General features: G+C 49.2%; 1 protein-coding gene across 1 annotated transcript in view; it reads left to right on the plus strand.

Annotated features, from left to right (window-relative positions):
• MYO15B (myosin XVB) overlaps nt 1–25,402 on the plus strand; it is a 41,278-nt gene that overhangs the window by 15,151 nt on the left and 725 nt on the right. Inside the window, exons 23-64 of the mRNA XM_027654233.1 lie at nt 367–498; nt 984–1,061; nt 2,613–2,670; nt 4,294–4,424; nt 4,531–4,626; nt 6,236–6,471; nt 6,555–6,733; nt 7,216–7,288; nt 7,743–7,949; nt 8,042–8,121; nt 8,315–8,412; nt 8,577–8,664; nt 10,015–10,125; nt 10,300–10,394; nt 10,964–11,161; nt 11,657–11,753; nt 12,096–12,239; nt 12,518–12,707; nt 12,837–12,924; nt 13,478–13,700; nt 15,156–15,271; nt 15,795–15,854; nt 16,105–16,180; nt 16,694–16,812; nt 17,055–17,173; nt 17,619–17,760; nt 17,891–18,002; nt 18,276–18,436; nt 18,694–18,806; nt 18,923–18,986; nt 19,232–19,304; nt 19,665–19,741; nt 20,136–20,212; nt 20,786–20,916; nt 21,192–21,286; nt 21,581–21,658; nt 21,808–21,916; nt 22,259–22,407; nt 22,806–22,933; nt 23,839–23,972; nt 24,455–24,588; nt 25,007–25,147. Of these exons, the coding sequence (XP_027510034.1) occupies nt 367–498; nt 984–1,061; nt 2,613–2,670; nt 4,294–4,424; nt 4,531–4,626; nt 6,236–6,471; nt 6,555–6,733; nt 7,216–7,288; nt 7,743–7,949; nt 8,042–8,121; nt 8,315–8,412; nt 8,577–8,664; nt 10,015–10,125; nt 10,300–10,394; nt 10,964–11,161; nt 11,657–11,753; nt 12,096–12,239; nt 12,518–12,707; nt 12,837–12,924; nt 13,478–13,700; nt 15,156–15,271; nt 15,795–15,854; nt 16,105–16,180; nt 16,694–16,812; nt 17,055–17,173; nt 17,619–17,760; nt 17,891–18,002; nt 18,276–18,436; nt 18,694–18,806; nt 18,923–18,986; nt 19,232–19,304; nt 19,665–19,741; nt 20,136–20,212; nt 20,786–20,916; nt 21,192–21,286; nt 21,581–21,658; nt 21,808–21,916; nt 22,259–22,407; nt 22,806–22,933; nt 23,839–23,972; nt 24,455–24,588; nt 25,007–25,147 (5,010 nt within the window). The remainder of the gene's footprint in view (nt 1–366; nt 499–983; nt 1,062–2,612; nt 2,671–4,293; nt 4,425–4,530; nt 4,627–6,235; nt 6,472–6,554; nt 6,734–7,215; nt 7,289–7,742; nt 7,950–8,041; nt 8,122–8,314; nt 8,413–8,576; nt 8,665–10,014; nt 10,126–10,299; nt 10,395–10,963; nt 11,162–11,656; nt 11,754–12,095; nt 12,240–12,517; nt 12,708–12,836; nt 12,925–13,477; nt 13,701–15,155; nt 15,272–15,794; nt 15,855–16,104; nt 16,181–16,693; nt 16,813–17,054; nt 17,174–17,618; nt 17,761–17,890; nt 18,003–18,275; nt 18,437–18,693; nt 18,807–18,922; nt 18,987–19,231; nt 19,305–19,664; nt 19,742–20,135; nt 20,213–20,785; nt 20,917–21,191; nt 21,287–21,580; nt 21,659–21,807; nt 21,917–22,258; nt 22,408–22,805; nt 22,934–23,838; nt 23,973–24,454; nt 24,589–25,006; nt 25,148–25,402) is intronic.

Raw genomic sequence — 25,402 nt, forward strand, 5'->3', positions numbered from 1 at the left:
TTAGAGCAACCACTAACACCCCCATCACTATCCCCATAACTACCAGCACTACTGGCATGGCTAACAAAGGATGGGGAAGAGGGTAGAGGACAGTCATGGGAGCCTGCACAGGTGCCTTCTGTCATGCCATTCCCAGAACAGCGTGAGTTTCTATTCCGTTTTCTGCCCTCCTACTTGGACAGGATCCAGGCTTCTTTCTCCCAGGAAACCTCAACAGCACAGCTCCTTTGAATGCATTTCTGTTACTTCAGTGTTTGCTTGCTGAGGTCTCTGTACACACAGGAGCAACAACAAAGGTCTCAAAGTTCACCTGCTGCAAAGTTCCTCCTTTCCCTCCACCCCTCAGCCCTGCCCTTTGGACTTTAGCATGTCACTGTCTTTCTCAGCCCAACCCTCATAACCTCCCATCCACTCACACTGATCTGCAACACTGACAAGCAGGAGAGAGAGAAAGGCAGAAACAGAGACCCTCCTTTTCCATCTTGGAGCAGGAGTCAGGTGAGTGATGAAGCTGGGGAACAATAGAATGGATGGGAAAGGGCAGAGCTGCAAGGGATTTTGGCTTTTGGTATCCCTCCTGCCTCTTCTGAAGGGTTTCCTCTCCGTGGATAAGTCCACCCACCCGTGTTCAGGCTGTGCTATCGTGTTCTCTGATGCTGGAGGAGGCAGGTGAATGTTTCTGACAGCTCCTGTCCTGGGACACATCAAATTCTCAGCAAGGGAGGAAGGTGTGCCAGGATGCTGGGCAGGTGGTGAAGGCTCTTGCTGTTGGATTGTGTTGTGCAGGGCAGGTGGTTCTTCAGCAAAGCTCAGGGCTTTGCCTGCGTGGGGTCCCAGGAAGGCTCTGTAGCTGTTCTGTCATTTTGTCTGCTGGAGCAGGACACCACCTCCTTTCCACCCACAGCGTTTGCCCTCAGAAGTAGCTGAAAGTGACTTCATACACATATTTTCCCACCCCCCATCTCCTTTTCCTCTCCTAACAGCAGGAGTTAGAGGAAAGGAAACGAAGACAGAGATCCCTGGCCAGTGGTGATACAGAGAACAGTCCCAACCAAGGAATGGTAAGTTGTCAAAGGATCTGGGAGACTCTGAGATAACAAGCCAGGTTATCCAGGTGTTCTACCTGCCTTGTGCCTCCTCAGCCCAGATCTGCTGCAGGTCTGGAGGGTGTACACATGTGTGCTGGAAACCTTGCAGCAAGAATGCAGGTTAGATTGGTTAAAGAGCCTTCTAACACACAAATATCTCATTAGTTCAGTGTTCCCCAGACCCTGGGCATCACTAGGCATCATGAAGCGGTCCTGAGGCAGAGCACTGTCTTTGTTCAGAGCACTGGACCTGTTCTTTGGAGCTGGGAGAAAGATTATTTTTGATGATCATATTCTATTATGAAAGGCGGGAATGAGACTGTTTTGCATAAATGTATTTACAGAAGATGTTGTAGAGGAAGGGATGTATTAAAGGCTTCATAAGAAGATTAGCCTGTATTTACACTGCTAACTAATGTCATTATTTGTATGTTTAGACCAGGCACACATTTGCTGTGAGGTGTGTAATGAGAGAATCTGACCTGATATCATCCATAAGTTTGGACAGATTTGTCAGTAACAACAGGAATACTTAGCACTGGGTGGGTGCTCTTGTAATATCACCTGCTTCCTCAGGTGTGGATCCAGGACTGTGGAATTTCACAGTCCGCTTCCTGAATACACCATTGAAAAACAAGACTTAAAGTTAAGTATCTTCTTGTCAGCAAAATCAAACTGATCAAAAAAGCTGTGAATGTGTCTTTAAGCATCGCTGCTTAAAGCTTAAGCTAGAGATTATGTGGAGAGAGATGTCAGAATAGTGTGATGGTGACAAAAGACTTTACTATGCAGATCTTCAAAAAAACCCACAAAAACCCTCCAAAGCTCATGCTTTGTGTCTTTGGCTTGGTTTCATTATGCCTTAATCTGAGTAGTTCTGTCTGAAATGCCCTGAACTGACATGATATGCAGACAGTGATGCTGATACACTCTGCTGCATTGGCTCATTTATTCCTACCAATGCAACCATCATGCAAGGTGCAAACCAGTGAAAAATCAAGGCTTATTTGCCAGATTCTCATCTGAATTACCCAGGCACAGATCTGAGTTTCCTTTGGAAACTCCAAAATAGTGTTGTGCATAAAAAAAATCAGAATCAGGTCTCTATTTATGCTGTACCACTTCTGGATATTGAAAAATAGAACTAAGAATGCCAGAAAGAGGCACAGCAAGAAACAGCCCTTACCCTTCAGCTGCAACCTCTTCTGTGCAAGATGCCAGATTTATTAGTAATGAGAGATGAGTCAGAGAAAGTCAACTTTACTGTCATTCTTCTTGTGTCAGTTGAATTTTTTTATTTTTATTTTTTTTTTTATTAAGGAGTTGCTCTTTCCCTTCTCTGATGGCCCACAACACACACCTGTGTTACTGTGACACTTCCCTAGTCGTGAATGTTGCAGAAATTGCTGGTTTGGCTCAGATGCTCAGCCCAGGCAGCTTCACCCAGTCCCAGCAGCACAGTTCAGGGTTTCTCTGTGGTTCCTTTGCTGGCAGCCCAGTGACTGATTTGCCTCTCTCTTGCAGGACGTGGGGCTGCTGGAGATCCCTGCAGAGCTTGCAGCCCTTCTGCAGTTCGTTGAAGGTGAGAAACCCCCCCTCCTTCCCTCCCTTCCCTGAACTGTTTCACTTCACTGTGTATTTCCTCGTTTATAGCAGTGTCAGTGTGTGTTTGTTCTACCTGCTGCCTGTCACCCAGGTTGGATTTGATTTATGATCACTGCAGTGTAAATATGATAAAGGCAAATGGCACTGTGAATATTGTTTCCCAACACGACAGAGCGGGAAAGTAATTTGGGCCAGGGGGCAGAACACCAGATTAAAAATCAGTACATTTGTTCATTTTTCAGCTCTTCTTACGAGCTAGGCTGATAGAACTGATGACATGATGGTGCAGAACTCTGGTCAAAGTTACGTGACAGCAAATTGCTCAATGAACTCGAGTCTCTAGCAGAGCTGAATATCTGGGGTGGGAGAACTCAAACCCATCTTTTATCTACTCAAAAATATTTAGGGAAGTTGAAGGTGAAGAAGACAAAACCACAATTTTGGCAATTTCAAATAAATATTTTGGGGCTTAATTAAAAATTTTTCCTCAAAAGTAGTTACTTCTTTTAAAATAGAAGGAAGGGGAAACAGCATAACAACTTAGTGATGCAACAATGTGACAAGTTGGGATGTAAAAATGCATCAACCTAAAGATGTGACAATGTAACAAGTTGAGTACATGATAATTTTTAACTTAAGGGTGATATAAAGTATCAACTCAATGATCTCCATTTTGCTTGGTTCGGAAAGTTTTTTGCTCTGTTTTCAAATCACCAAAATACTTCTTGCAGAAAAATTTTCCCAAATTGTTCACCTGACCTTGAGCATTAAGTTATTTGCAGTTGTGTTTCCTCTGTAGCTCTTTGTGCAGTGTGAATATTCAAGTTGCAAATAGGTTGAGGCAGGATTTGCCTCTTTGTGTCAGTGTAGTGTCAAACAAAATACCAGTGGTGCCTCTGGCCCTCTGTGAGGTACAAGGGGGGATACAATCAGGCAGAAGAGTTGTGAGCTGGAGCAGACTGTGCTGGATTCCCAAATAACTCACACTTCATGGCACAGCCCTCTAGGGACTATCAGCTGGTCTAGTGAGCAATGTAACCCAGAGGAGCTCAGGGAACACTGAAACTGCTGGAAATGAAAGCTGCTGGGGTGTAAACAGAGAGGATGAGGAGAGCATCCAGGGACACGTTTGTTTGGAAACAGAGGAATGCACAGGAGTTGTGCTGCACTGAGAAATCCCTTCACTTACGAAGATGTTTGCTCTTCTCTTACCCATGATAACCCCCTCATCTTGAAGACCTCTCATTTACTTGTTGACTGAACAGTTAACAGCAGGATCTCAATGTGAGCTCAGTGTTTCCTGCCTTGTAAATGCTGCAGAACAGAATTGAATCTCCACGTGCTCCCTGCCCTCTCAGTGTTCCCTGGAGAAAGAGGTCTGAAAGATCAGAGCTGTAAAATCTCTCTCCTAAAGTGAGGCCCTGTGGTGTCAAAGGTGTGAGGTTGTACCTGCTTGGGGGTCTGAGGCAGCAGGGGTGGGCTGGGTGTCCCTGGAGCCAGGGGCTGGCACAGAGGCAGGGTGAGATGCCACATGTGGCTGGGTGAGCTGTGTGTGTTCTGTCTCCCACCTGCCACAACACCAGACCTCCTTCTCTTGCAGGTCGACACCAAGCACAGACCAACCAGATAACTGAGGCATTGCCTCCAGAAATCAAGGTCAAAGATGACCTTTCCCTCCCACCCACCATCAACAGCTATCCCTTCTCCTCCTTCGTTAAGTCACACTTCCAGGTGGGAACTCCTTTTCTGTCTCATCATTGCTTCCCCACTGGGCAGACACACTAGTTCTAGCAGCACCAGGAGCAAACTCTGTTTCCATCCTGCTGTTTCTTTGTAGAAGCCAGATTTTCCTGCCCTTGGTCAGCCTCTGCATCACCCCTTAACCCAGCTGGGCACTGAACACCACGAGAGTGCACTTGAGACCAACAAACTGGTAAGAGACGTCGTTCTTGATCTTGTTGAAGAACAGGCAGGCACTGACAATATTGTGGTGCCTTTATACAACAAGTTGCTGATGGTGGATACTGTTCTTATGATACAAATGTGGAAAAACAGAATAAATTTCCCCTCCTAGGCCCTGCAGCAGCCTGGCAGAGACCACATGCAGCCCCTTAGGGTTGCTGTGTTCTTGGTGAGGCACAGACCAACCACAGACCACTGGGATCAGAGTGAATTGCCTGGTGATGTAGCCTCAGAATTTGGCAGAACACATAGGAATCAGACTGCTAAGCCTTATTTTCCTGCTATTCCAGATTCAGTAACAATGACAGTGTAAGGGAGGTCTCTCTCCTCAACTGCTTACTCACCTGTCAGTCATAAAAAATTTGATTTAACCCACATCTTTTTCCATGATGTGGTTTATAGTAAATACATCAATTGCATCTCAGGCTCACGGTTGTGTCACTCAACAGGGGACAGTGAAGTGTCGTATAAAGGTTGGAAAAGGGCAGGACTTTGTCATCAGGAAAACTGGAACCACACCCCAACTGTAGTGTTTGCGTGAAGGGGATGGTGTTATTACAACTCTGTGGACGTGAAACAGATCTTTCTTGACATTTTTCTTAACAGTTGAAATATTTGAAAATAGAATGAAACTCCAGATAATTTCTAAGTAAATCTGGTAATCCTTTTGAGGATTACATAGAATTAAAATAAACCCATTAAGAAAGTTAATACCTAAACCCAGTCTCTTGCTTTGTCCTCATGATCCCAATTATAGAAGAGTGTAAGATTCAATAAAATCTTGTGAATAGGATTGTGTTTAAGCAGAATACTACTCTTTTTCCTGGAGATCAAAGGCAATTTTTCTCCACTGCTAATAAAGCAGGGATTTACTACAAAGATTTCCATGAGAACTAAACAACCACCATCCCCTGTTTTTCTCATTGAATCTCTGACACCCTTAGTACCATTAACTGTTTCTAGAAGTGTTGTCACTCTTAAATGTTCTTTCCAAAATATTTTAGAAATATTTTAATTAATGATATATTGAAGTGTAGAGGATGAAAGAAATTATTCTGCACCTAAAGGTGAGAAATAGAAAATACAAAAGCATTGGAGATATTGATATGCATTGAAGATATTGATATGCATAGCCAAGAAGCTGAATCATTGCTTCAATGAGTTTGTTGAGACATCACCTCTCATACTACTTGGTATAATATTAACTGTACCAAAGTCTTTTCAGCAGTCAGTGGGCTCAGTAACAAATGTCCTGTGGTAATCCAGGTGTGTATCTAAGCCCTGCCCAAAGAAGGGGAAGTATTTTGCCCAAGACCAAATTCTGAGTCATAAATAAGAAGAGACTTGAAGTCATCCTGACTAAAAGTCAGAGTTCAGTCTCTACAAATGTTGCCTCCCAAATTCCCCAGACTTGGGTGGTGCACAAAAACATGAGAACAGACTCTGATCTGAGTTTTGCCTACTCTTAGGCTCACCAGCACCGTGACATCCACAACCCAGGTTGTCACCTTACAACACAGTTTGGGACAGAGGATTAGATTACAGCCTGAGCTCTCTTTTTTCCCCCTGGATGCCTCTAGATCTTGCGGTTCATTGGTGACAAGAGCCTCTATGGCTGGCAGGAGGTGCTCCTGGGCAACTACATTGCTGGCAGAGGTTTGAGTAACACGGCTCTGCGTGACGAAATCCTCAGCCAGGTGGTTGCCCAGGCATGGAAGAACCCAGACGTGGAGCACAGCCAGCGAGCCTGGGTCCTGATGGCGACTGTGCTGAGCTGCTTTGTGCCTTCACCAGCACTGGAGAAGCCCTTGCTGAAGTAAGGGGGAGAAAAGAGCAATCCACGCCTGCACTACAGTTAAAGGGATGAGCAGAGTGCTAAATGCAGTTGCCTTTCCCTAGATTTGTGTCAGACCATGGCATGGAGGGCTACAACGCTGTCTGCCAGCGCAAGATCCTGACAGCAGCACATCACACACAGACAGGCTCTGCATCCTCTCGGGCCTACCCTCCCACTCGGCTGGAGTGGACAGCAAACCAGAGGAGAGGGAAGATTGTGCTGGATGTTCATACCTTTAATGGTAACTCATGCTTCTGCCCTCCTGCTGTCTTCCAGTCCCTAAGGACGTTTCCAGTGCGGAAATCAGCATTTGGAAAATACTTCCCTCAGCTTAGTAAGGAGGGATCAGAACGCTGATTGCTACTGGTTGGTGCAACCATGGGGGATAAAAGCATCTGAATCTAGACCCAAAGCTTGTGAAGTCTGGGCCTGCTGGGACCTTCTACTGAGGCTGAGGGATGAGATTCTCCTAGGTTTGGCCCATCTCACAGCAGGCTGTTCTGGTTGTGCATCTCCGTGGGTTTGGTTTTCCTGTTCCCCATTACAGCCCAGCCCAGCAGCAGCAATTTATTTCAGGGACTTTCTGCCTTTCTCCCTTCTCAAATATTGCCTTATACAGCCCTTGCTCAGGAGTGTGTGAGACTTTCCAGCTCCGTGGAGTGCAGGGGTTGCTTTGGGTCCTGTCAGGGAGGCTGTGGGGACTGACTCTCTTCTCTGTGCCAGAGGAGGTGTTCTCAGCTGAGGTGGAGTCCTGGATGACTGGGGAGCAGTTTGCAGCCTGGATCCTAAATGCAAGGTACTGCCAGAGGATGGGAGAAGGTCTGGGGGTGTGAAAGAGGCTGTCACTAGTTCTAAAGTTCAGACTGGTTGGGGCTGCAGGCTGGGATTTATGTGGAATAGTCACTCCTTACCCACTCCACCTTGTGCTCTCTCCTTCACCCTCCATCTGTGTGCATACACTGTGGGCTTCTTTAGGAACAGAGGAATCACTGTTGTGATCTCTTAGAGCAGCTTCTTTAAAAAATAAAATAAAAAAAAAATCTAAAGAGAACAAATCTTGAATTATTCTAGTTGTGGTTTGTTTTTTTTTTCCTGACCCTGGGCACTTAGTGGTTGATTCACAACATAAATCTAAAGGACTCGAGACAGGATAGACAAAGCAAGAAGAGACTGAAAGCAATCTTTTCCTTCTTCTCCCTTTCCTGTGCCTACCTGGACGTCTTTCCTCTCCTTCCTTTCCCTGTTACCAGAGGCTGTGATAAGAAGACTCGAGGGTGGTCTGTCTCCATGTTAACTGGCAACACATGGCAGGACCTGCTGGGCTGTGACTTTGTGCTGGACCTCATTGGAGAGATGGAGGAGACCAGCAACTTCAGCAGTGCTTCCCAGTCCCCAGCTGAGTTCCCCATCACTCCAGAAAGGGACAGGAGCACCTACCAGTTCTCTGACCTGGATTCGTAAGTCACCTCTTCCTCCTGCCCCACCACTTGTGGCCCTGTCACCCAGTGGTTCATCTTTCTGGTCCTCGTGTCATTTTCCTCTTCAACAGGATCCCTCCTGCTCCAGGCATCCAGGCCCCTTCCTTCCCACCCCCTAGCCTGCCTCCAGAATTCATGGATCTCCATCCAGGTAACCTTCAGATGACTCTGGGAAGGGCCAGGTGGGCCCCAGCAAGGGAATCAAAGCAGAGGGGGAGTCAGGTGATTCTTGTTGATGTAGAGCAGGGAAGGGCTACTCTCCAAAATGTGACTGTCTAACAGGGACTGGAGGCAGGGGAATGTTCCTTACCTGCCTTGTTCACCAGACTTCTCTCTGCTCCCAGATCCAAGGATTAGAGATGACCTGAGGAACCCTGTAGGCCTGGATCACTATGTGGATGATCTCTTCAGCCCTGTGCTGCATCAGGGCTCCAGACTATCAGTAAGTCCCCTGATGCCCATTCCCACTTTTCCTCTGCAGCTCTCCTGTCCCTGTGACTCCCTCAAGCATTTCTCTGCCTATTCACTTCCTCTGCTCAGCTCAGACTTTCCTCTGGATGTCTCTCCCTCTCTGAGCTCAGGTAACTCTGTTTTTTCTTGATGCAGGATTTGGAGAACAGGGACAGTCTCACTGGACGCATGAAAGGAGGTGGGAAGATTGGACCCACAAGGAGAGGAATCCTTCCTTCTACAGGTCTGTAAGGGGATGGGGACAGCTGGCAACACCTGTGGAGCTACAGGAGCTTCAGTGAGGACAAGTCAGGGAGCCCCTTAAATGCTAATTATTGCATGAACCCAGCTGGTTCATGAAGAGCACTGGTCTGTGGTACAGGTCATCAGAAGTTGTACTCCTCACTTGCAGGTGCTGGGAGCCAGATGCTTTGGGGAAGGTGTTAGGCAAGGGAACCACCTTTGTTCTGCTTTTAATTTCTCTCTTGAGTTGGTCTGGGGGTCAAGGCAGTAGGTAGCTTGTTTCTGAGCCAGCCCACCTCTTCCCCAGGCAAATTCTTGTAAGTTGTGTATTCACCTTCTATTCACCTTGTGCTTTCACAAAACAGTTGGTGCCTTTGTAAGGGGAGGGTTTTAATGTTTCTTATTGCTTCCTTACAGAATTTCCCATCATCTGTAGCTATTCCTTGGGTTAGTAAGTCTGAACCCTGCAGAGGTTCTGATTTGTGTGTTTGGTTTCTTTACTTTTCCTTGTTCTGTGGAGCTAAGACTCAGGCATTTTCAGCAGGGTGGAGTCAAACACCAGTATATTAATGGCACTGAGAAATCTGCATGGGTAGGAACACACCCAGCAGTTTCAGACAGGTGGGGAACATCCAGTTCAGTCATTACTGAGACTGGGACTATTTTTGGCTATTGAAGAGGCTCTGGGGCATGACAAGGACTATTACAGATCACTGGCCCGAGGTCACTTTGCCATTTGTGTGGCTACTTAGATGAGTGAGGGATGCGATGATCTTCCCATGGCATCCCAGGGCCATTCTCATTGGTGAGGACATGATTCAGCAGACCTGTGCTGTGTGCTGACTCCCTCCTGGCTGCCCCTTACTCTGCTGCCTTTTCCCTCAGTGGGATTTGTTTTGTGGCCCCATATGGGACTTGCCTGCTGAGAGAAGAGGAATTCCTTTCTCCCCACAGCTCCTTCACGGAAAGTCATCCAGGCCAGGGCTTGTTGTTCACCCACCCTTGCTGCCTGCTGCAAAGAGACCAATATGGATGTGACAGTCCCACTCCCAGAGATCTTTGCTCATCCCTCAATAAAACCCCTCCTCTGTATTTGTACATAGGCAGGAGTTATTAATATATTTCATTATGAAGAATGGTGGTGTCCTAAACTGCAGAAGCAGGATCTGGATACTTCTGTTTAAAGTCTGTCAGGCCACACATTGTTCTTAGGGTTTTTTTCCCTACCTAAGTTTTGGTGTGTCCTGCTGTGGTTGGTGCATGTGGAGAGCCCCAGATGCGACTGTGTTCTGTGGGATTGCTCAGGGCCTGATTTCCCAAAAGCTCTGTGCACATGGTCTTTTGTCTCTAGGCTTCCCTGGAATGGCTCAAGCACCAGTTTACCAGCCCATGCCTTCCATGATGGGGGTGCCAGCAGCCATGCCCATGGTACCAGGGGCTGGTGGGATCCCACCTATGCCAGGTAATAGCAGTGTAGCTACAGAGGGGAGGGATGGAAAGGAGGTGTCAGTGGGGCCTGTGCATTTCAGTGTCAGGTAGGAGGCTCAGTGAACACTCTCCTCCTGGCTGATGCTCAAACACTGTGGGGAACAATCCCCTGTGGGCTCTTGCAGATGTGTGTGTGTGTCTTCCACAGCCATGGTTCTGCCCCAGCCCATGGTTCCAGGTGTGGATCCCAACCAGTTGGCAGCACAGCAGCAAGCCTTTATCAACCAGCAAGCCATGCTCATGGTGAGTGGGAGGGACTGGCTGGGAGGGGCCCAGGAACTGGGGCAGAACAACACACTGGTGTATGTGCCATGGAGGGGGAGCCCTGCTCCCCTCCTGCCTTAGGCCTGCCCTGTGACACTCTGTGCCTGTGTGCTGGGGGCGAGCTCTGTAAAGCTGGGATTACCTAAGGCTGCAAAACTGGGAACTCCCTTTTTGCCCCTTTGTTTACATGGGGCCACTGAGGCACCAACGGTGAGTGAGTCACAGGGACAAGGACAGGCCCTGAGAAGATTCAGTGGTAATTCCCGTGGGATTTACTACAGATGCAGATCTGCAACGTTCTGCTTTCTGTACAAAGTTCTTAAGTGCCTGATGGCCCCAGGTTATCTGGTAGCTGAATCTTGGGATGGTGTCAGGAGCTGTGCATCCTTGGCTAGGTGGGAGCAGACTCCCTGTCCATTACATGGGAAATTTGCAATGGAATATGTAAATGTTCTGTGGTTACCAAGTGAAAGAGTGGGGCAGTCTGACTGATGGATGGTGGTTTTGGGCAGCCTGGAGCTCATGGACATTGCAATTCCTTCCTCCAGGCCCAGCAGATGACCCTTCAAGCCATGAGCATTTCCCAGCAACAGCAGCAGCAGCTGCAAAAGTCTCTTGAGAAGTCAAGACCGAGAGTCTCAAGTCTACCACAAGCCCAAGCCCCAGACACTGCCCCAAAACCCAAGAAGCCTCCCACAAGCCAGGATGCTGCAACACCACCAGAGTCTTCAGAACCACCAGCTAAGGCATGAGAAACAAACAGTGGTGGTGAAGTTGGTTCGAATTTCTTGTTTGGTGTTTGCTTTGCTTCCCTCCCACTGTGGCCATGGTTTGGCAGAGAGGAGAGCAGAGAGCTGTGCTTACCAATGATTCTGAGGCCTTTCAAACTCTGCTTGCTGAGTCTTTAAGGCACGGGGTCAAACCTTGGTGGCATTTGCTCTGTGGAGGTTGGGCTGCAGTGTTGTACAATTAATTTCCAGCTGGGCAGAGTTTTTCCATAGGAAAATTAATTACTCTGAGATCTTTATCTTCCAACAAGCTGCTTTGGTCCTCTAACATAATCACTCTTCTCCGGGTTTGGTTGATGATTGCTTGTGTAAAAAACTAGTTCCTTGGGACACTCCCAGATGGGGAGTTCTAGGTCAGAATTTGGAGAGAGGATCACCTCTGAACTGAAGGGCACTGTGGAGGTTCCTTCCTGCTGGTTAGTGCCAACTAACCATGTTGTGCACTACCTGCAGGGTTATGACTACACAGGAGATGAGTTTTCCAGCAGTGGAGATGATGACTTTCCTCGGGAAACCTTCCAGCAGAAGAGACAATATTTTCAGAAGATGGGTGAGCATCTACCACTTTGGGAATTTCACTCATGATAACACCTTGCTCTGCAGCCTCCCTGGCATAACAAGGTGTTCTTGGCTCCCTGTCTGGAACCAGCCATGCCCAGCAGGAGCTGCTGGCACTGTGTTTAACAGGAGGTTTGGGTGCTTGTTCAGCTGGCTACATTGTGAGGTGGTGTGGGGACAGTTTGCTGGAAATCTTTGGGCTTTTGACTGCCACACTCTCCTTCACCTCTAGAAACATAGGTTTGTGCTGACTGAGGCAAGAGTGGGAACTGTGCTATCAGTTCTAGATTTTGAGTGTGGTATTAAGTAAGTTCAAGTTCCCCTTTCTATGCAGGAGAGCAACATATCCGAGTGAAGAAAGTCAGGCCTCCTACCAAAACCTGGACTCCACCAGCAAATCCCCAGCCAGAGCAGGAGGAGGAGAAAAAACAGGAGCAGCAGAGGAAAGAAGTGAAGCCCGTCCCCAAACCAGAGGCAGGTAAGTGGAGACTCAGGCAGGCTGACAAGCAGGAACTTTCTGGGAACATCAAGCCAGGATACAGGCAGAGGAAAAGATCTGACTTTTCTGAGAGTCCGTATCTTGGCAGGACAGGAGAGAGAGGAATTTCTGAGCTTTGGGAAGTGGGATCCCAAAGCAAGGCAGTGGAAGGCCATGGCTAGTCAGCCTTGGGGTGAAAGAGAGGGAACTTCAAACGAGACAAAGGGATTTCTCCTGTGCCTTTGCTGGTCTTTTGGTTAAAGCTGTCACCCCAATAGCTCCTGCTTCCCCTGTGCCGTATCCTGAGCCAAAGCCAATAAAGCAGACACCAAAAGTGAAGAAGGAGGCACCTGTAGTGAAGCCTTCAGGCCCCGAGTCGCGTCCTGCACCGAGCCGCGAGATTGGCAACATCATCAAAATGTACCAGAGCCGACCAGCCCCTGAGCCCCAGCCCATCGAGCCTGTAAGGTGAGAGGGACCCACCACGTGGGCTGGGAGGGGATGAGTGGGACTGTGTCTCAGCACTGCCATGTACTCCATCGTGGCCACAACCCCTCTGCAGCCTCTGTAACTCTGTTCCCCGTTTCCTCGTAGGAGAGTAAACAAGCCGTTTATAAGGAGGAATGACCCCAAAAATGAGGCTCTGGCCAAGCTGGGAATGATGAACTCCTCATCTTGCCCATCAGTGAGTTCTTTGCTTTCTGGTCACCTTAAGAGTTCAGCAGAGAGAGCCTCTGTATCCAAGCTCCAACAGGCTGGGAGCTCCCTGGTCGCGCAGTCACAGCCAGGTGATTTCTTGTTGGGTTAACAGATAGCTGGGAGCTCATACCATGGTGCTGCCTATCCTAAACTGGGTTCCTGAAGAACCATCTGAGATCCTGAAGAAAAGGCTCAGGAGCAGCAAGTCCTGTTGTGGACTATGTTTAAGGCTGATCTGGAAGCAAGCAATTCATGTTCTCCACATTTGACACCAAGGCCTTGGCCCGTTAACGTCCTTTTTCCCTTTCCTGGGGAAGGGAACTGGAGGCTTCAATCTCAAATACTTGGTTCTCTGGGTTTGGCTGGTCTTCATCTCTTTGTAGACTGTGTGTTGATTTAAAGGTCCTGATGTCCCTGTTCACATAGATCTTGCTTCCAGGGATGGTGTGCTGCCCTAGGGATGATTTATAACAGCAGTGTCAGGACAGAGCAGAGGAATGCAGAAACAGACTGGGTCAAATGGTTTTGCTGTCTTGCAGCCATCTCCTGTGCCACAAGAGAAGAAAGTACCTCCACCTATCAAGCCCAAGCCAGGCTCAGCTTCCAGCTCTATCAAGGAGAAGCAGTTGCCTCTCCTGTCCATCTTCAGGCCAGATTCTACCCCACCAGCATCTGAGGGTCCTCCTGCTCCCCCTCCTCTCCCACCACTGCCTTCACCTCTAAAGCTTGAGGACCAAGGCAGGCAGGAATCCACAGAGAGGGGTGAGTATTGACTTCACCCACGTGGGAGTGGGTAGTGGGGCAGAGAGGGGATGGGTTTGGAATCAGCCCAGTGGCCCTGGAGAGTCTTGGCACATGTTCTGTCTTCAGTCAGCTGTGAGAATCCAGGGGGACTGTGCAATCAGATCTGTGTGGAATCAGAGATGTCACAGTTCCAGTCCGGCCCAGGAATCAACTTGGCACTTCCCTGCTCTAACTCTTCCCTTCTGAAAAACACAGCTAAAAATAGAAAGATCCTTTGGGCTTTATCACGGTCCAGTCCACAATACTTTTTATTGCCTACCTGAAGCGTAACTACTTTATCAAAGTAGCAATTGACAGGTGGACTTTAGACCAGGGAGGAATGGGAAGCCAGGTGTTTCATCTGACAAAGCCTGTGGAGGGACCTTAGAGAGGCTGAGGAATGAGGAATGTTTCTCAGAGGGAGAATGAGCCTGAGAGACCTTGGACTCGGCCACATGAAGAGTATTTGGATGTTGCCCTCTTAAAAAAAGCACAGTTAAAGCTTCCCAGCAGGAGTTTTGAAGTGTTATTCAGTCTTAGTTTTGCCTCTGAATTTCAGTGGGAGCCTGGAGCCACAATTCATTTTATACTTGAATACCTGTAGCAATGTATTTCAAGCTGTTTAAAACTCTCATCAACATTCCTTTTTATAACATTCAAGGAACAGTCAGCCAAACACATCACTGAAGTACTCCATCTTGCAGCAGCTTCTCTGATATTAAAGAATTTCCCTTTCTGCTCCCCCTCTCTTTAAAAGAACGTTTCTTTAGCAAGTCCTTTGAAAGTAAATTGAAGTAACTGGATTAGCCTGAAAAATCCCTACATGCTTTTGCATAGGGACATAGAAACAGTTGAACTAGGGGATTTACTACATTTCTTGTCTAAGAGCTCTGAAGTTTCGAAAGTTTGAAGTGCTTAAATGAAGACATTCCTACCTCATAAAGCAACAACTTTGAACTGTTGCCTTCAGACTGAGCCTGTCTTTGATAGATCTGCAGAGAGACAACCCAGTGCAAGCACCAGGTGCCTTGTACCAGAACCTTGCAGCCTCCAAGCTCAGGGCAGAACTTTTATGTCCCTTTGAAACCTTCAGCAGCTTTTTTGTAGTAACATAAAGTGAAACCTGTGCCTTCAACCTCAAGCACAGGGGTACTGTTTTTCCTGGGAAGCTGAGTGCTCCCTATCCCTGGAGTGCTTATGTTATGAACACTGAACTTTGTGGCTAATACAGGAAGTGTAAATGTTATCAGAAATGCTGAAAGTGACTGGTCTGTGCTCACACCAGCTGGTCACTGACCTCCAGGAGGGTCCCTGACAGTAATATTCAATCAGGCACCAGGCACTGTCCCCTTTCTCCTGGCAGGTCCTTGGCAGGTGGGAAGGTTACCCTGCAGCCCTCAAGGCCCATTTTCACTGCTCTTTCTCCTCACACAGACTCTGCTGTAACAGTAGATGATGATGATGGCATCAAGACCCAGCTGTACAAGCTCACCACCAGCGTCAGCTTCTCCTATGCGGACCCTGCCTGGAAAATCTTCCTGCGCAAAGAGGTGCAGTTCAACAGCTGAGGGCTGGCTGTGGGGGGAGGGAACTTGTCACACCTTTGGTTAGAATATGTTTTTTGTAGGCACCCAATGTAAGATAAAAGCACAAAGATAGTTCTGTGAGGAGGTGACAGACACAGGATATGGGGGCAGGGGATCATGTCATGGGGGATCTGGGTCCTGCCCTGCCTTACTGACACTTGTGTCTCAGTTTCCCTACCTGTCCTTTCCTCCTCTCCAAAGCACTGAGAAATCCAAAACTAAACTGGTGTTTTCCTGTTAAAATAGTACAAATGTGTTTAAAATCAAGTATTGAAGAATGCACTGAACTGACCAGGGTTCATCCCTTGGTCTCCCCACTCAGGTTTTGGTCCTCTGCTCCTGGTCCTTCTTTTCACGTTCACGGTGTCTCTTCCCTTGCCTGTCCTCACCTCTCTCTGGCATCAGGGCATATGGATTGCAGAACATCCTGGGGAGCTATTTCTGCAGCGTCTGTAACACCACTGTTGTTTTTATCCTCCTCTTGCAGGTGTTTTACCCCAAAGAAAATTTCAGCCATCCTTATTGCCTGAACTTGCTGTGTGAACAGGTATGTACCTGTGTGAACAGGTTTGGCTCAAGGCCTGTTGTCTCTCTGGGAACAAAACATTCCCTAATTATGTTGCATAAGTTGCCTTCACTTCTCCATCCCAAGCAGTGTTAGTCTCTTCTCCAGGTCCATCCAGTCAAGCCCCTGTTCACTCCTCTCTGAGTCTCAGTCTGTTTAACAGCCTCAGATGCTCCAACACAGTCAGATGTGGCCTTTGCAATGGAAGCCTCTCTGTTCCCTTCCTCTGCAGATCATCCGTGACACTTTCTCCAACTCCTGCTTTCGGATCTCCAAGGAGGAGAAGCGCAAGATGAAAGACCTGCTGAGTAATTAACACCCCCATCATCCCTTCCTCCCTGTGCCCATCTCAGCTTTTGGTTTGAAATGAGAAACTGGCCTCCAAGCCCTTTCAGACAGGACTTCTCAGACAGAGGAGTAATATTTGTCACTGCAGCGGGAAAGCACGTTTTTGTGTGCTGTGGAGTGAAGTGTAGGAATGTTTGTTTGGCCAAATGGCCAGAAAAGGGCCCTGACATTTCTCTGAGCCAGAAAAACTTAGTTCTGAAATGGTTTTTTGTGGGGAGAGGAAACTGAAACCTAAGGATGAGATTTTCAGTTGTCTCAAAATCCAACTGTCATCTTTGACTGCAGCTTCATGAAGAAGGGGAAGGAAACCAGTGGTAGACTGATGTGTGCAAGTAATGTGGTGTCCTTACATCTCTGAATGTCATCTTCTGTGCTGTGAACAGAGGGGGGCTGGTGGGAATGAGCCCCTGGGCAGAGGGAGTCTCAGCCATCTTTACCGTGCTGATCAAATATCTGCTTTGTAACCCTGCTAGCGGAGTTCCAGGTTGGCAACGATGTCCAGTCCATCAAGGAGGATGGAATAAAGAAGAGGATTGTACTGGCTGCTCGGGACAACTGGGCCAACTATTTCTCCCGCCTCTTCCCAGTTTATGTGAGTCTTCATTTTCTCACCAGACCCTGGGCTTGCTTTAGCTGTGGCTCCAGTTCACCTGGGATCTCTTTCTGTCTCCCTGCCTGGCCACACATCACTCCTTCTTCTGTGCCTGCCATACTTTGCAGGGTTTGACACCTCTGTCAGCCCAGGGCCTCCTTGTGTGGCACCTCCTTCCCCTGCTGCCACCTGTCCAGGTGGGACACAGCCTTTTGATTCTCTCTGCTGCACTTCCCTTACAGGGTGAAGAGGGAAGTGATGTGCAGGTCCTGGGTGTTTCTCACCGGGGCATTCGGCTGCTGAAGGTGGAGAAAGCAGCCGCGTATAATCCTGAGCACCTCAAGATTCTTCGCAGCTACTGGTGAGCACAGAAGGGCACTGGTTGCTGCAGGGTGATAGTTTGGCACTTGCAGGGTGTTGGGAGGCAAACTGAATGGCTGAGCTGAAAATTCCAAGTTGCGCTGTGCTCTCTAGGACTGTCCTAGGCCAGCTGTGACTCACTGACCCTCCTTCTAATGAGTTTGGCTTTTCCTTTTCCTTCCTACCTCGTGCTTTGCTTACAAGCAAGTGCTGGGGGTGAGTCAGCTCCATGTGTGTCATCACAGGTTGCTCCTCAGGGTGCTATGGTGAAAGCCATGAGCAGCCTGTGGTGCTATTAATGTTGGAACACACTGCTGGTGAAAGGCCACCATGGGGCATGTTGAGACATGTCTCCATTCTCAGTCCCTGGAATGAGCTCCCATCCCCACTTTCTGCATCCCTGGCCCTGGCAGGAGGAGCCTGAGCACACTGACTTGTGTTCTCAGCTTTGCAGATGTGCTCTCAGTGGAGCTGAAGGGCAGCAGTGCCCTGGAGTTCTCTCTGAAGACAGAGCAGCTCCTCCTGCACTCTCTGAAGGCTCCGTGCATCAAGGCCATGGTGGAACTCTTCATGCAGGAGCTGAGGCAGGTGAGGGAGCAGCTGTAGTGCAGCAGGGAATGAAGGCAGTTTCCCACATGGACCTGAGAGCATCCAAGGGATGACATGAGTCCTTCCCATCCTTGGGACAAGACCTGACCTCCCCATTGTTTTCCCCCAGGACACCAACTACGTCGTTGCTCTGCGCAGCTACGTTGTGGACGACAAGAGCCTCCTCAGCTTCAAGAAGGGTGACCTCATTGAGCTGCTGCCCATGCAAGGCGTGGAGCCAGGTGAGGGGGCTGAGATTGGCAGGATCAAGGGCCTGCTGGATCTGTAGTGCCCACAACCAGAGAGTATGGACTCTTAAGGGCAGGCTGGCATAATGAGCCTCTGCCTGCAGCCCACCTTGTTCCAGCTGCCTTAGCTATATGGGTACATGTGTTACCTTAGGATGCAGGAAACCCTGGCGAGTCTGACAATCTCCTTTGCCAGTAGAAAGCCTCAGTGCCCATTCCTCTTGGCAGCTGCCATGGTTCCTGACTCTCTGGCTCCTGTTTCTGCAGGCTGGCAGTTTGGCTGCACTGGTGGCCGCTGTGGTCTCTTCCCCACCGACCTGGTGCAGTTGACTGCAGCCCCTGATTACCTCAGCACCAACATGGACAGACGTGCAGAGCTACGGAAGAGAAGGAAATCTTCCCCAGAGAGCAGAAACACCAGCAGGGAGGTGAGCTGTCCTTGGGGAACATCTAGGGGTTATGGCTGGATTCTGTGAGAGCTGCCAGGATGGGTCCATACCCCTGGTCTGACCTCCAAGGCCAGGAAGGCCTCCAAGAGGGAAGATGATGATTGTTTAATCCTTGGAGACAGAGACACTCAAATACTATCATAGTGGGAGGGGAGGTACCACACATAGATGGAGTCTGGCAGGTGAGAACACACACTGCAATTCCTCAGCTGACTTTTTTGGTGATGTCCCTGCAGAGTTCTGTTCTCAGCCTGACATCAGAACTTGACAGCACCATGTTAGTCCCTGCTGGTGATCGTTATACCATGATTGACTTTGCCACAGCCTATTTCCGGGAGGCTCAGTCCATGTGAGTAGGCTGTGCTCCTTCCCCAACAGGCATACACAGGACCTGTGTAGCCTGACCCACACCAGGCTGTTTCTGGGGGTATTTCTTGGACTACATGTTCCCTCTCCTCTGTCTAGGCAGGGACTGCAGGGGATTTCTGCTGAAAAGAAGAGTATAGCTGGCCTGGTCCGGCACACCAAGGTGAGCCCAATCTCTCCCCGTGGATACAGCCAGAATCCCAGCTCCAGCATTGCCTCTAGCTTTGTCCCCACACGGCAAAAGCACAGAGGACAGATCCTTGGCTTGCAGTCTCTGGAGAAGTGTAGGTGTCCCCTACTTTTCAGTGCTGCCTGCAAGATTCTGAGAGCTTGAGTCTTTGGTGAAACCTGCAGCACAGCTCTGTGAGATCCACCTCCCCAGTTTATCCTTGTACTCTGGCCCCGTAGGTCCCAATCCAGAATTCTTTGCTCTGGTACTCTGACAGTGAACTGAATGAGCTGGCTACAAAGAACTTCCAGAGTAAGTACCTCCCTAGGACACAACAGTGCAGAGGGTGGGAGGGACGAGTGGGATGCTGTGGTGGGCACACACAGGCATCGTGGGGCTGAGTAGGGAATGAAACCTGTGTCGGGGGGCCCCTCCTAAGGCACTTCTGCAATTAATAACCATCTGTGTCCTTGTTGAAAGTGTCCAGCAAAATGTACTTTGCTTGGAGTGCAAAGTGTCCAAGAACACACCCTTGCCTGGGCTGTGGACAGACTACACCTATCCAATGCAAACCTTGGAGCAGGAAAGTTTTCAGGACAGTTTTTAGCCCTCTGCCAGCCCCATGGCAGGACCACCCCTGCTTAGACCTCAATATCAGCCTTTGCCTTGCAGCGCTGATGCAGCTCATGGGAGATCAGCCCAAGCACAAGGACCAGACTGAGGTTGAATGCATCTATGAAATCCTTAAGGTTTGTGACCTTCCCTCGGGCAAAGTGCTGAAGCACCAACAGGAACAGAGGGCCAAGGCCTCGCTGGGAAGGGAGAGAGCAGGGAGAGCCACAATGCAACTACTGCATGAGAAAGGGAGCTGAAACAGACTGATTAAAACACATGGAGGGGAGGGGCTGCATGTAAATGGTTTCCCTGGATATCATTGTCTGGATGAGAGCACAACCTTCTTCTCCTCTCTCCTTCTTTGGGTCTAGATAGTATTGGGGACCATAGGCTGAAAAGCCCAAGCTTTAAGCCAAATGGGCAGAGCTCCAGTGCTGGAAGAGGAAGAGCACAGAGGTGACCTGGGGGCCACTCTGGTGCTCTCCTCTCCTCTCCTCTCTGATGTGGTTTTCTCCTCTCTGAATGCAGCTATGCAAGGAGAAGGAGCATTTGCATGATGAGATCTACTGCCAGGTCATCAAACAGGTCACCCACAACCCTAACCAGTGAGTACCAGAACTGGCAGCTCCTCTGCATGCACAGCTGGAGAGGAACCATCTGCTTCAGGGACACCAGAGCCAGGGGAGAGGGTGTTCCCTGATGCTGTGCTGTCCCCAGTGCTCCAATGCTGGGGCTTTTGCTGAGCACTCAGGAAATTTAGCCAGTCACTGGGTCTGACATTTTCATTTCAGTGGACATTTGTCCTTGTTCTTCTGGCTGCTAATATATCTGGGCCTGGGTAAACATCCCTGGTAGCTCCTGGTAGTGGTGCTGCTCAGAGCCCTGATTTCCTCCTCACAGCCCTGGGGAATTGATACAACAGTCAGGGACTGGCTTGACCCCACACTGCCCTGTGAAATGGCAGCAGTGGCATCAGAGTGGCCTTGACTGTTCCCTTTGTTTGCTGTTAGAAAGACTGAATCAATCCCTTGCTCAGCATAAGAAACCTCTGACCAAGGGCTGCCACCCCATTTTCTGCTGCCTGCCACAGGTGTTCAGAAGGGCAGAGGCTCAGTTTGAGCTGCTAGGAGCAGGAATTGTCTTGTCCCAAGGTGCCCACAGTCCCTTCTGTTCCTCAGGGAGAGCGTGCTGCGTGGCTGGTTGGTCCTGAATCTGCTAACTGGATACTTCCTTCCTACTAAAACCCTGATGCCCTATGCCACCAAGTTCCTGCAGCTAGCCAGCAGTGATCCATCCAGCACCCACCATGGTACGACTGTCTGTGTCCTATAAAACAAACATTCTACTTCTAATCTTCCCATCCTGTCATTCCTCTGTTCTCCTGCTGTCCTGGATGCTGCCTGTGCCTGGCTCCTCATGATTTAGATGTGTCCTGGCAGAGTGGGAGTTGAGGTCAAGTCTCTTTGCTCTCCTAGCAGTGCCCAAGGGTTAAATTTGACACAGCCAGGGTGACCCAACAGCACAGGACACAATGTTCAGTTCTCTCTTTGGCTCAGCACATGGAGCTTTTCCCTGTTCCTGCAGATATAGCCAAGATCTGCCAGAGCAACCTACGGAAGAACTTCATGTACGGGGGCCGCCGAAACCTTCCTTTCCCTGTGGAGATGGAGGCACTGCTGGTACTGAGGGGCAGGGAAGGGGGGATGCTGGGAACAGGGGGAGGGCAGAGGGTTGCCAGGAGGTGCCATGCGAGTATGACAGGGGCAGTTAGTGCTCCATGAGAGGAAATGAATCATGTGGATGTAAGGGGGTTTGGCAAGTGCAATGCCACGGAGTGAACGGGAATATGGGCAGGGAAGGGGCAGGTACTATGGAGAAGCAGTGGAAGGCACAGATGAGGAAGAAGAGGGAGAAACAATTGTGGGGCTGGTGGGATCTTGCATGTCTTGCTGCCTAAAGACTGTCCCTTGCAGAAGGGGCACGGTGCCCGCCGGCTGGTGATACTGATGCCTGGAGGCATGGAATACCTCACCAGGATCAGGACATTCACGGTGAGTTTTCATCTGTGGCTTTCTTCTTTGGTCTGGACTCTGAGCCACACCAGGGAAATCCCTCACCTGCCAAGGGGTAATATGTCTACCTGCTCTGGGGCTGCTTTGGGCTTGGTCATGGTATTCATTTTCTTCTTTCCTTGCTTCAGGTGGCCAAGGAGCTCTTGCAGGAGATCTGTGAGCAGATGGGAGTAGGTGAACAGGAAGAGATACAGGACTTTTTTCTTTTTGCTATCAGGACTGACAACAAAAATCTTGGCAAGTAGAGATCAGCATCAAGTTTCTTCCTAAAGCAGTCCCTGCAACAGGGAGCACCATGGCTCTGGCTTTCAATAGTTCCCTGACCCTTCCTGGCTCACAGGAGGTTCCTCTTAAGCGGTTTCCCTCTGTATTAGGGTTAAGGATTGACCCTTCTCAGGGTCTGTGTTGCTTGTTCCTGAAAGAGGTGTGTGGGTCTGTGTCCCTTTGGAATGGCTGATGCTTGGAGTTGTAAGGGCAGGGGGGAACAGAGGTGTGCAGGAACTGTCCCAGGCCGTGGTGCTCAGCCCACTGCCTCAGCACCAAGAGGGGTGGATGACCCTCTCTCTGTGTAACATGCAGGTAAAACAGTGAAGCCAATAAAACCAGAGGAGTATCTCCATGATTACCTGCTGGAGGACAAGATGGTCACTGTGACTTTGCGCAGGCTCACCTGGAGGACACCTCTGCACTTCGAGAACCAAATCTATACAGACGTCCACTATGGACAGGTAAGAACAGCAGGGGCCTCCCCAAGGCTCCCTGACAGGGGCAGAGGTTGTGTTCAGGCCAGTGGGAATGTCCCAAGGGGGCTGAAAAAGCAGGAGGTCTTTGGCTGATCAGCTTTGTGTGCTGTTTCTGGGAATGACAGAACACTGAAGCTGTGGATGCACAGAAGGCAGTGTGCCTGTGGGCCCAGCCTGGGAGCTGGGCTGTTCCACACATGGTTTGTGCAGCTCCACAGGCTCTTCCTGAGCCCAGCCTGCCTTTGCTTTTGCATTATCAGCCCGAGTGGGATGTGTTATCATCAGGAAGGCAGGATGTGGGTCTCTGCAGCCTGGCACTGCCCAGACCTGCCTGTACCTTCTGGCAGGTTTAACAAAGGCCTCTTTGCTGTGCTGTCTCTCAGGTGCTGTGGGATTACCTGAATGGGAGGATCCTGCTGACCCAGAGTAAAGAAACAGAGATGCAAGTGGGCCTTTTGGCAATGCTCCAGCACTGGGCCAAACCAGAGCAGCAGAACTCTGCTCCTTCTGGGTATGTTGGGGTCAGGGTGGGTCTCTGCTTCTCTGATGCTGGCACCACAGGAGTCAGGAGCAGGTGCCTGGAAGTACTTCTGGATAATTAAGGAATGGACAGTTCTGGAGAACATAAGCTATTAATTAATGTCATGTAGCGACTGACTCCTGCCCCCAATCAAGAAATTTACCCCCTATTCACACCCTTAATGCTGGCAATCTCTGCTCCACATTTCCTTTTGTGACTCCTCCTGAGCTGAGGGTCATGAGAGTGCCATGGGCATTTGATTTGACTGCCATGGGTTTGTAATACCCAGAAGGAAGTGCATGAGCTTATAGTTTGGGTGACTGCTCCTTTGGGTGACAAAGGAGGGGGTGGAGAGACTCATTCCCCTCACAAGTGCCAGAGGTTTCAACCCTGGGCACCTGAAATCTTTAATGAGATGTCTCATTGGAATGAAATGGGAATGAAATTGTCCCTGGATACCGGAAAGCTTCTGTCCTGCAGTCCCAAGGTGTATATTCACACTCTTTGCTTCCTGTATCCTTTGCACTTTGTCTCAGAGTTGAGGTCAATGTCTCCATCAGATTCCCTTAAAGCACCAGCAGTAGGGAAAATGGCATAACCCTGCTGGGCATTAAAGAGCTCCTGCTGTCTCCAGAAAGGAGGGATTTCTCTGTGCACTGCTAAGTGATGTGCACAGCTGATTTCTCTATGGAAAAGGGTGGTCTCACTGTCTCTGGTGTCTCCTTCCACCTGATCCAGCGCAGATACAACCTGCTGTGCTTTTCCTCTCCCCCTTCACCCCTCCCCTCAGACACACAATTGAAAATTGCTGCCTCATCCTCTTTTCCCTTAATCTCCTAGCTGATGTTTGATTCTAGCTGGGCAGGGGGTGAATTAGAATCTTCTTGTTGACACAGGGAGGAGCTGAAGAAATACACACCAAAGACCCTGCAGCACTTCATCAGTACCACGGCTCTGGAGAACCAGGTTGACACATTGCTGAGGACAAGGCATCCCCTCCAGCCATTGGATGCAAAAATCCAGTTCATAGGTGAGAAGACATCCAGATCTGCTTCAATTGTCCATCCTGAGCATGATGGAAGCTGTTCTGAATGTGCTTTTGGGACAATTCATGAGATTGTTGAGGATTCTTGGAGCCTGGAATGGGCCATGGCAACAGAATTCCCTGACAGCCTCTCACTGTGGATTGGAACTTGTTCCCAAGCACAGGATCAGGGTAGAAGAATTCTACCTCTTGTAGAATTCTGCAGTAGATTTTCAAAGCTCTCTATAAGTTGTGTTTTAATTGACAACCTGGCTGCACATCTGTTTTCTGGTAGGAAAAGAATGGCACATCCTTTCAGGCTGCTGAGAATTGAGTATCAGCAGCCTGGTGGGGAGGGAGAAGTTGTCAGTCTTACTTTTTAATGTAGAAAAGCTTGGGAACACTGGCAGTTTTGACCACCTTAGGCTGGTGTAGTGGATTGCTGGCTGGAAGCTGCTCCCTTCAGGCCACCTTTTGCTTTCTTACAGAACATGTGATGAAATTGCCTTTCTTTGGCTACACCATGTTCATCGTGGAGAGAGTCAGCGATGAGACGATCCCTGCGCCCTGTTTCTTTGGTGTGAATAAAGAGGAGATCATTGTGGTGAATGGCATCACTAAGGTATGCCAGACAATTACACCCAGTGTCTGTCAGGTATTAACTTTGACTTTTAGAAGAACCTGTGCAGGAAGAGGCTGTACTTCTCTATATTGCAGCCACTCTAACAGGAAAGCAAGAGAGAAGAGTGGTAGAACAGTCATTAGTGCCATGTGCTCTTTTGCAAGTCCAATGTTCATGCTAACAAGCACAGTCCACAGTAAACCTGTGCGTCACATTCCTGTTTGTCCCAGTGCTGTGGCAGTTCCAGGGCTGTGCTGTCAGCAGGAGCCTGCCCTGTGTTCTGCACACACCACCCTGTGCCCCTGACCTTGCTCAGCTTTCACTGGGCTCTTGAGGTGACTCCTTCTCGTGGAGAATCTGATGGTTTAATTTGTAAGGACTGCACCAGAGAGTGGTCTGTGGCTTTTCTCCTCCCCAGGCCGTGTCCCGGGTCATTCCCCTGAAGGAGGTGCAGAAGATGCGCACCCTGAAGCCCACGTTCAAAGATGGACTTCCCGGCTTGGAGCTGAACTACGGATCACCTGCCACCCCCAAGACCATGTGGATTGAACTGAAACAGGTGAGATCAGCCTGGGCCTGCAGCTTCCTCTTGGCAACTCAGGAATTGCCCTCCACTGCCCGGCTGAGCCTCTGCTGAGACAGTGCTTCTGCTCTCTCCTGCTCCACAGAAGGAGGGAGGGGGTCACTGCATTTCCCAGGCTCCAAAGTGCAGCTTTGTTACAGCACATACCTGATATTTAATTATGGAAAGTGGTTTATGGGAATATTTAATTATAAGCAGCAGCTGTTTCTGGGGCAAAGAATGACTGATGCT

The sequence above is a fragment of the Corapipo altera genome, unplaced genomic scaffold (genome assembly GCF_003945725.1).
Source record: "Corapipo altera isolate COAL_440 unplaced genomic scaffold, ASM394572v1 343, whole genome shotgun sequence".
Taxonomy (NCBI): domain Eukaryota; kingdom Metazoa; phylum Chordata; class Aves; order Passeriformes; family Pipridae; genus Corapipo; species Corapipo altera.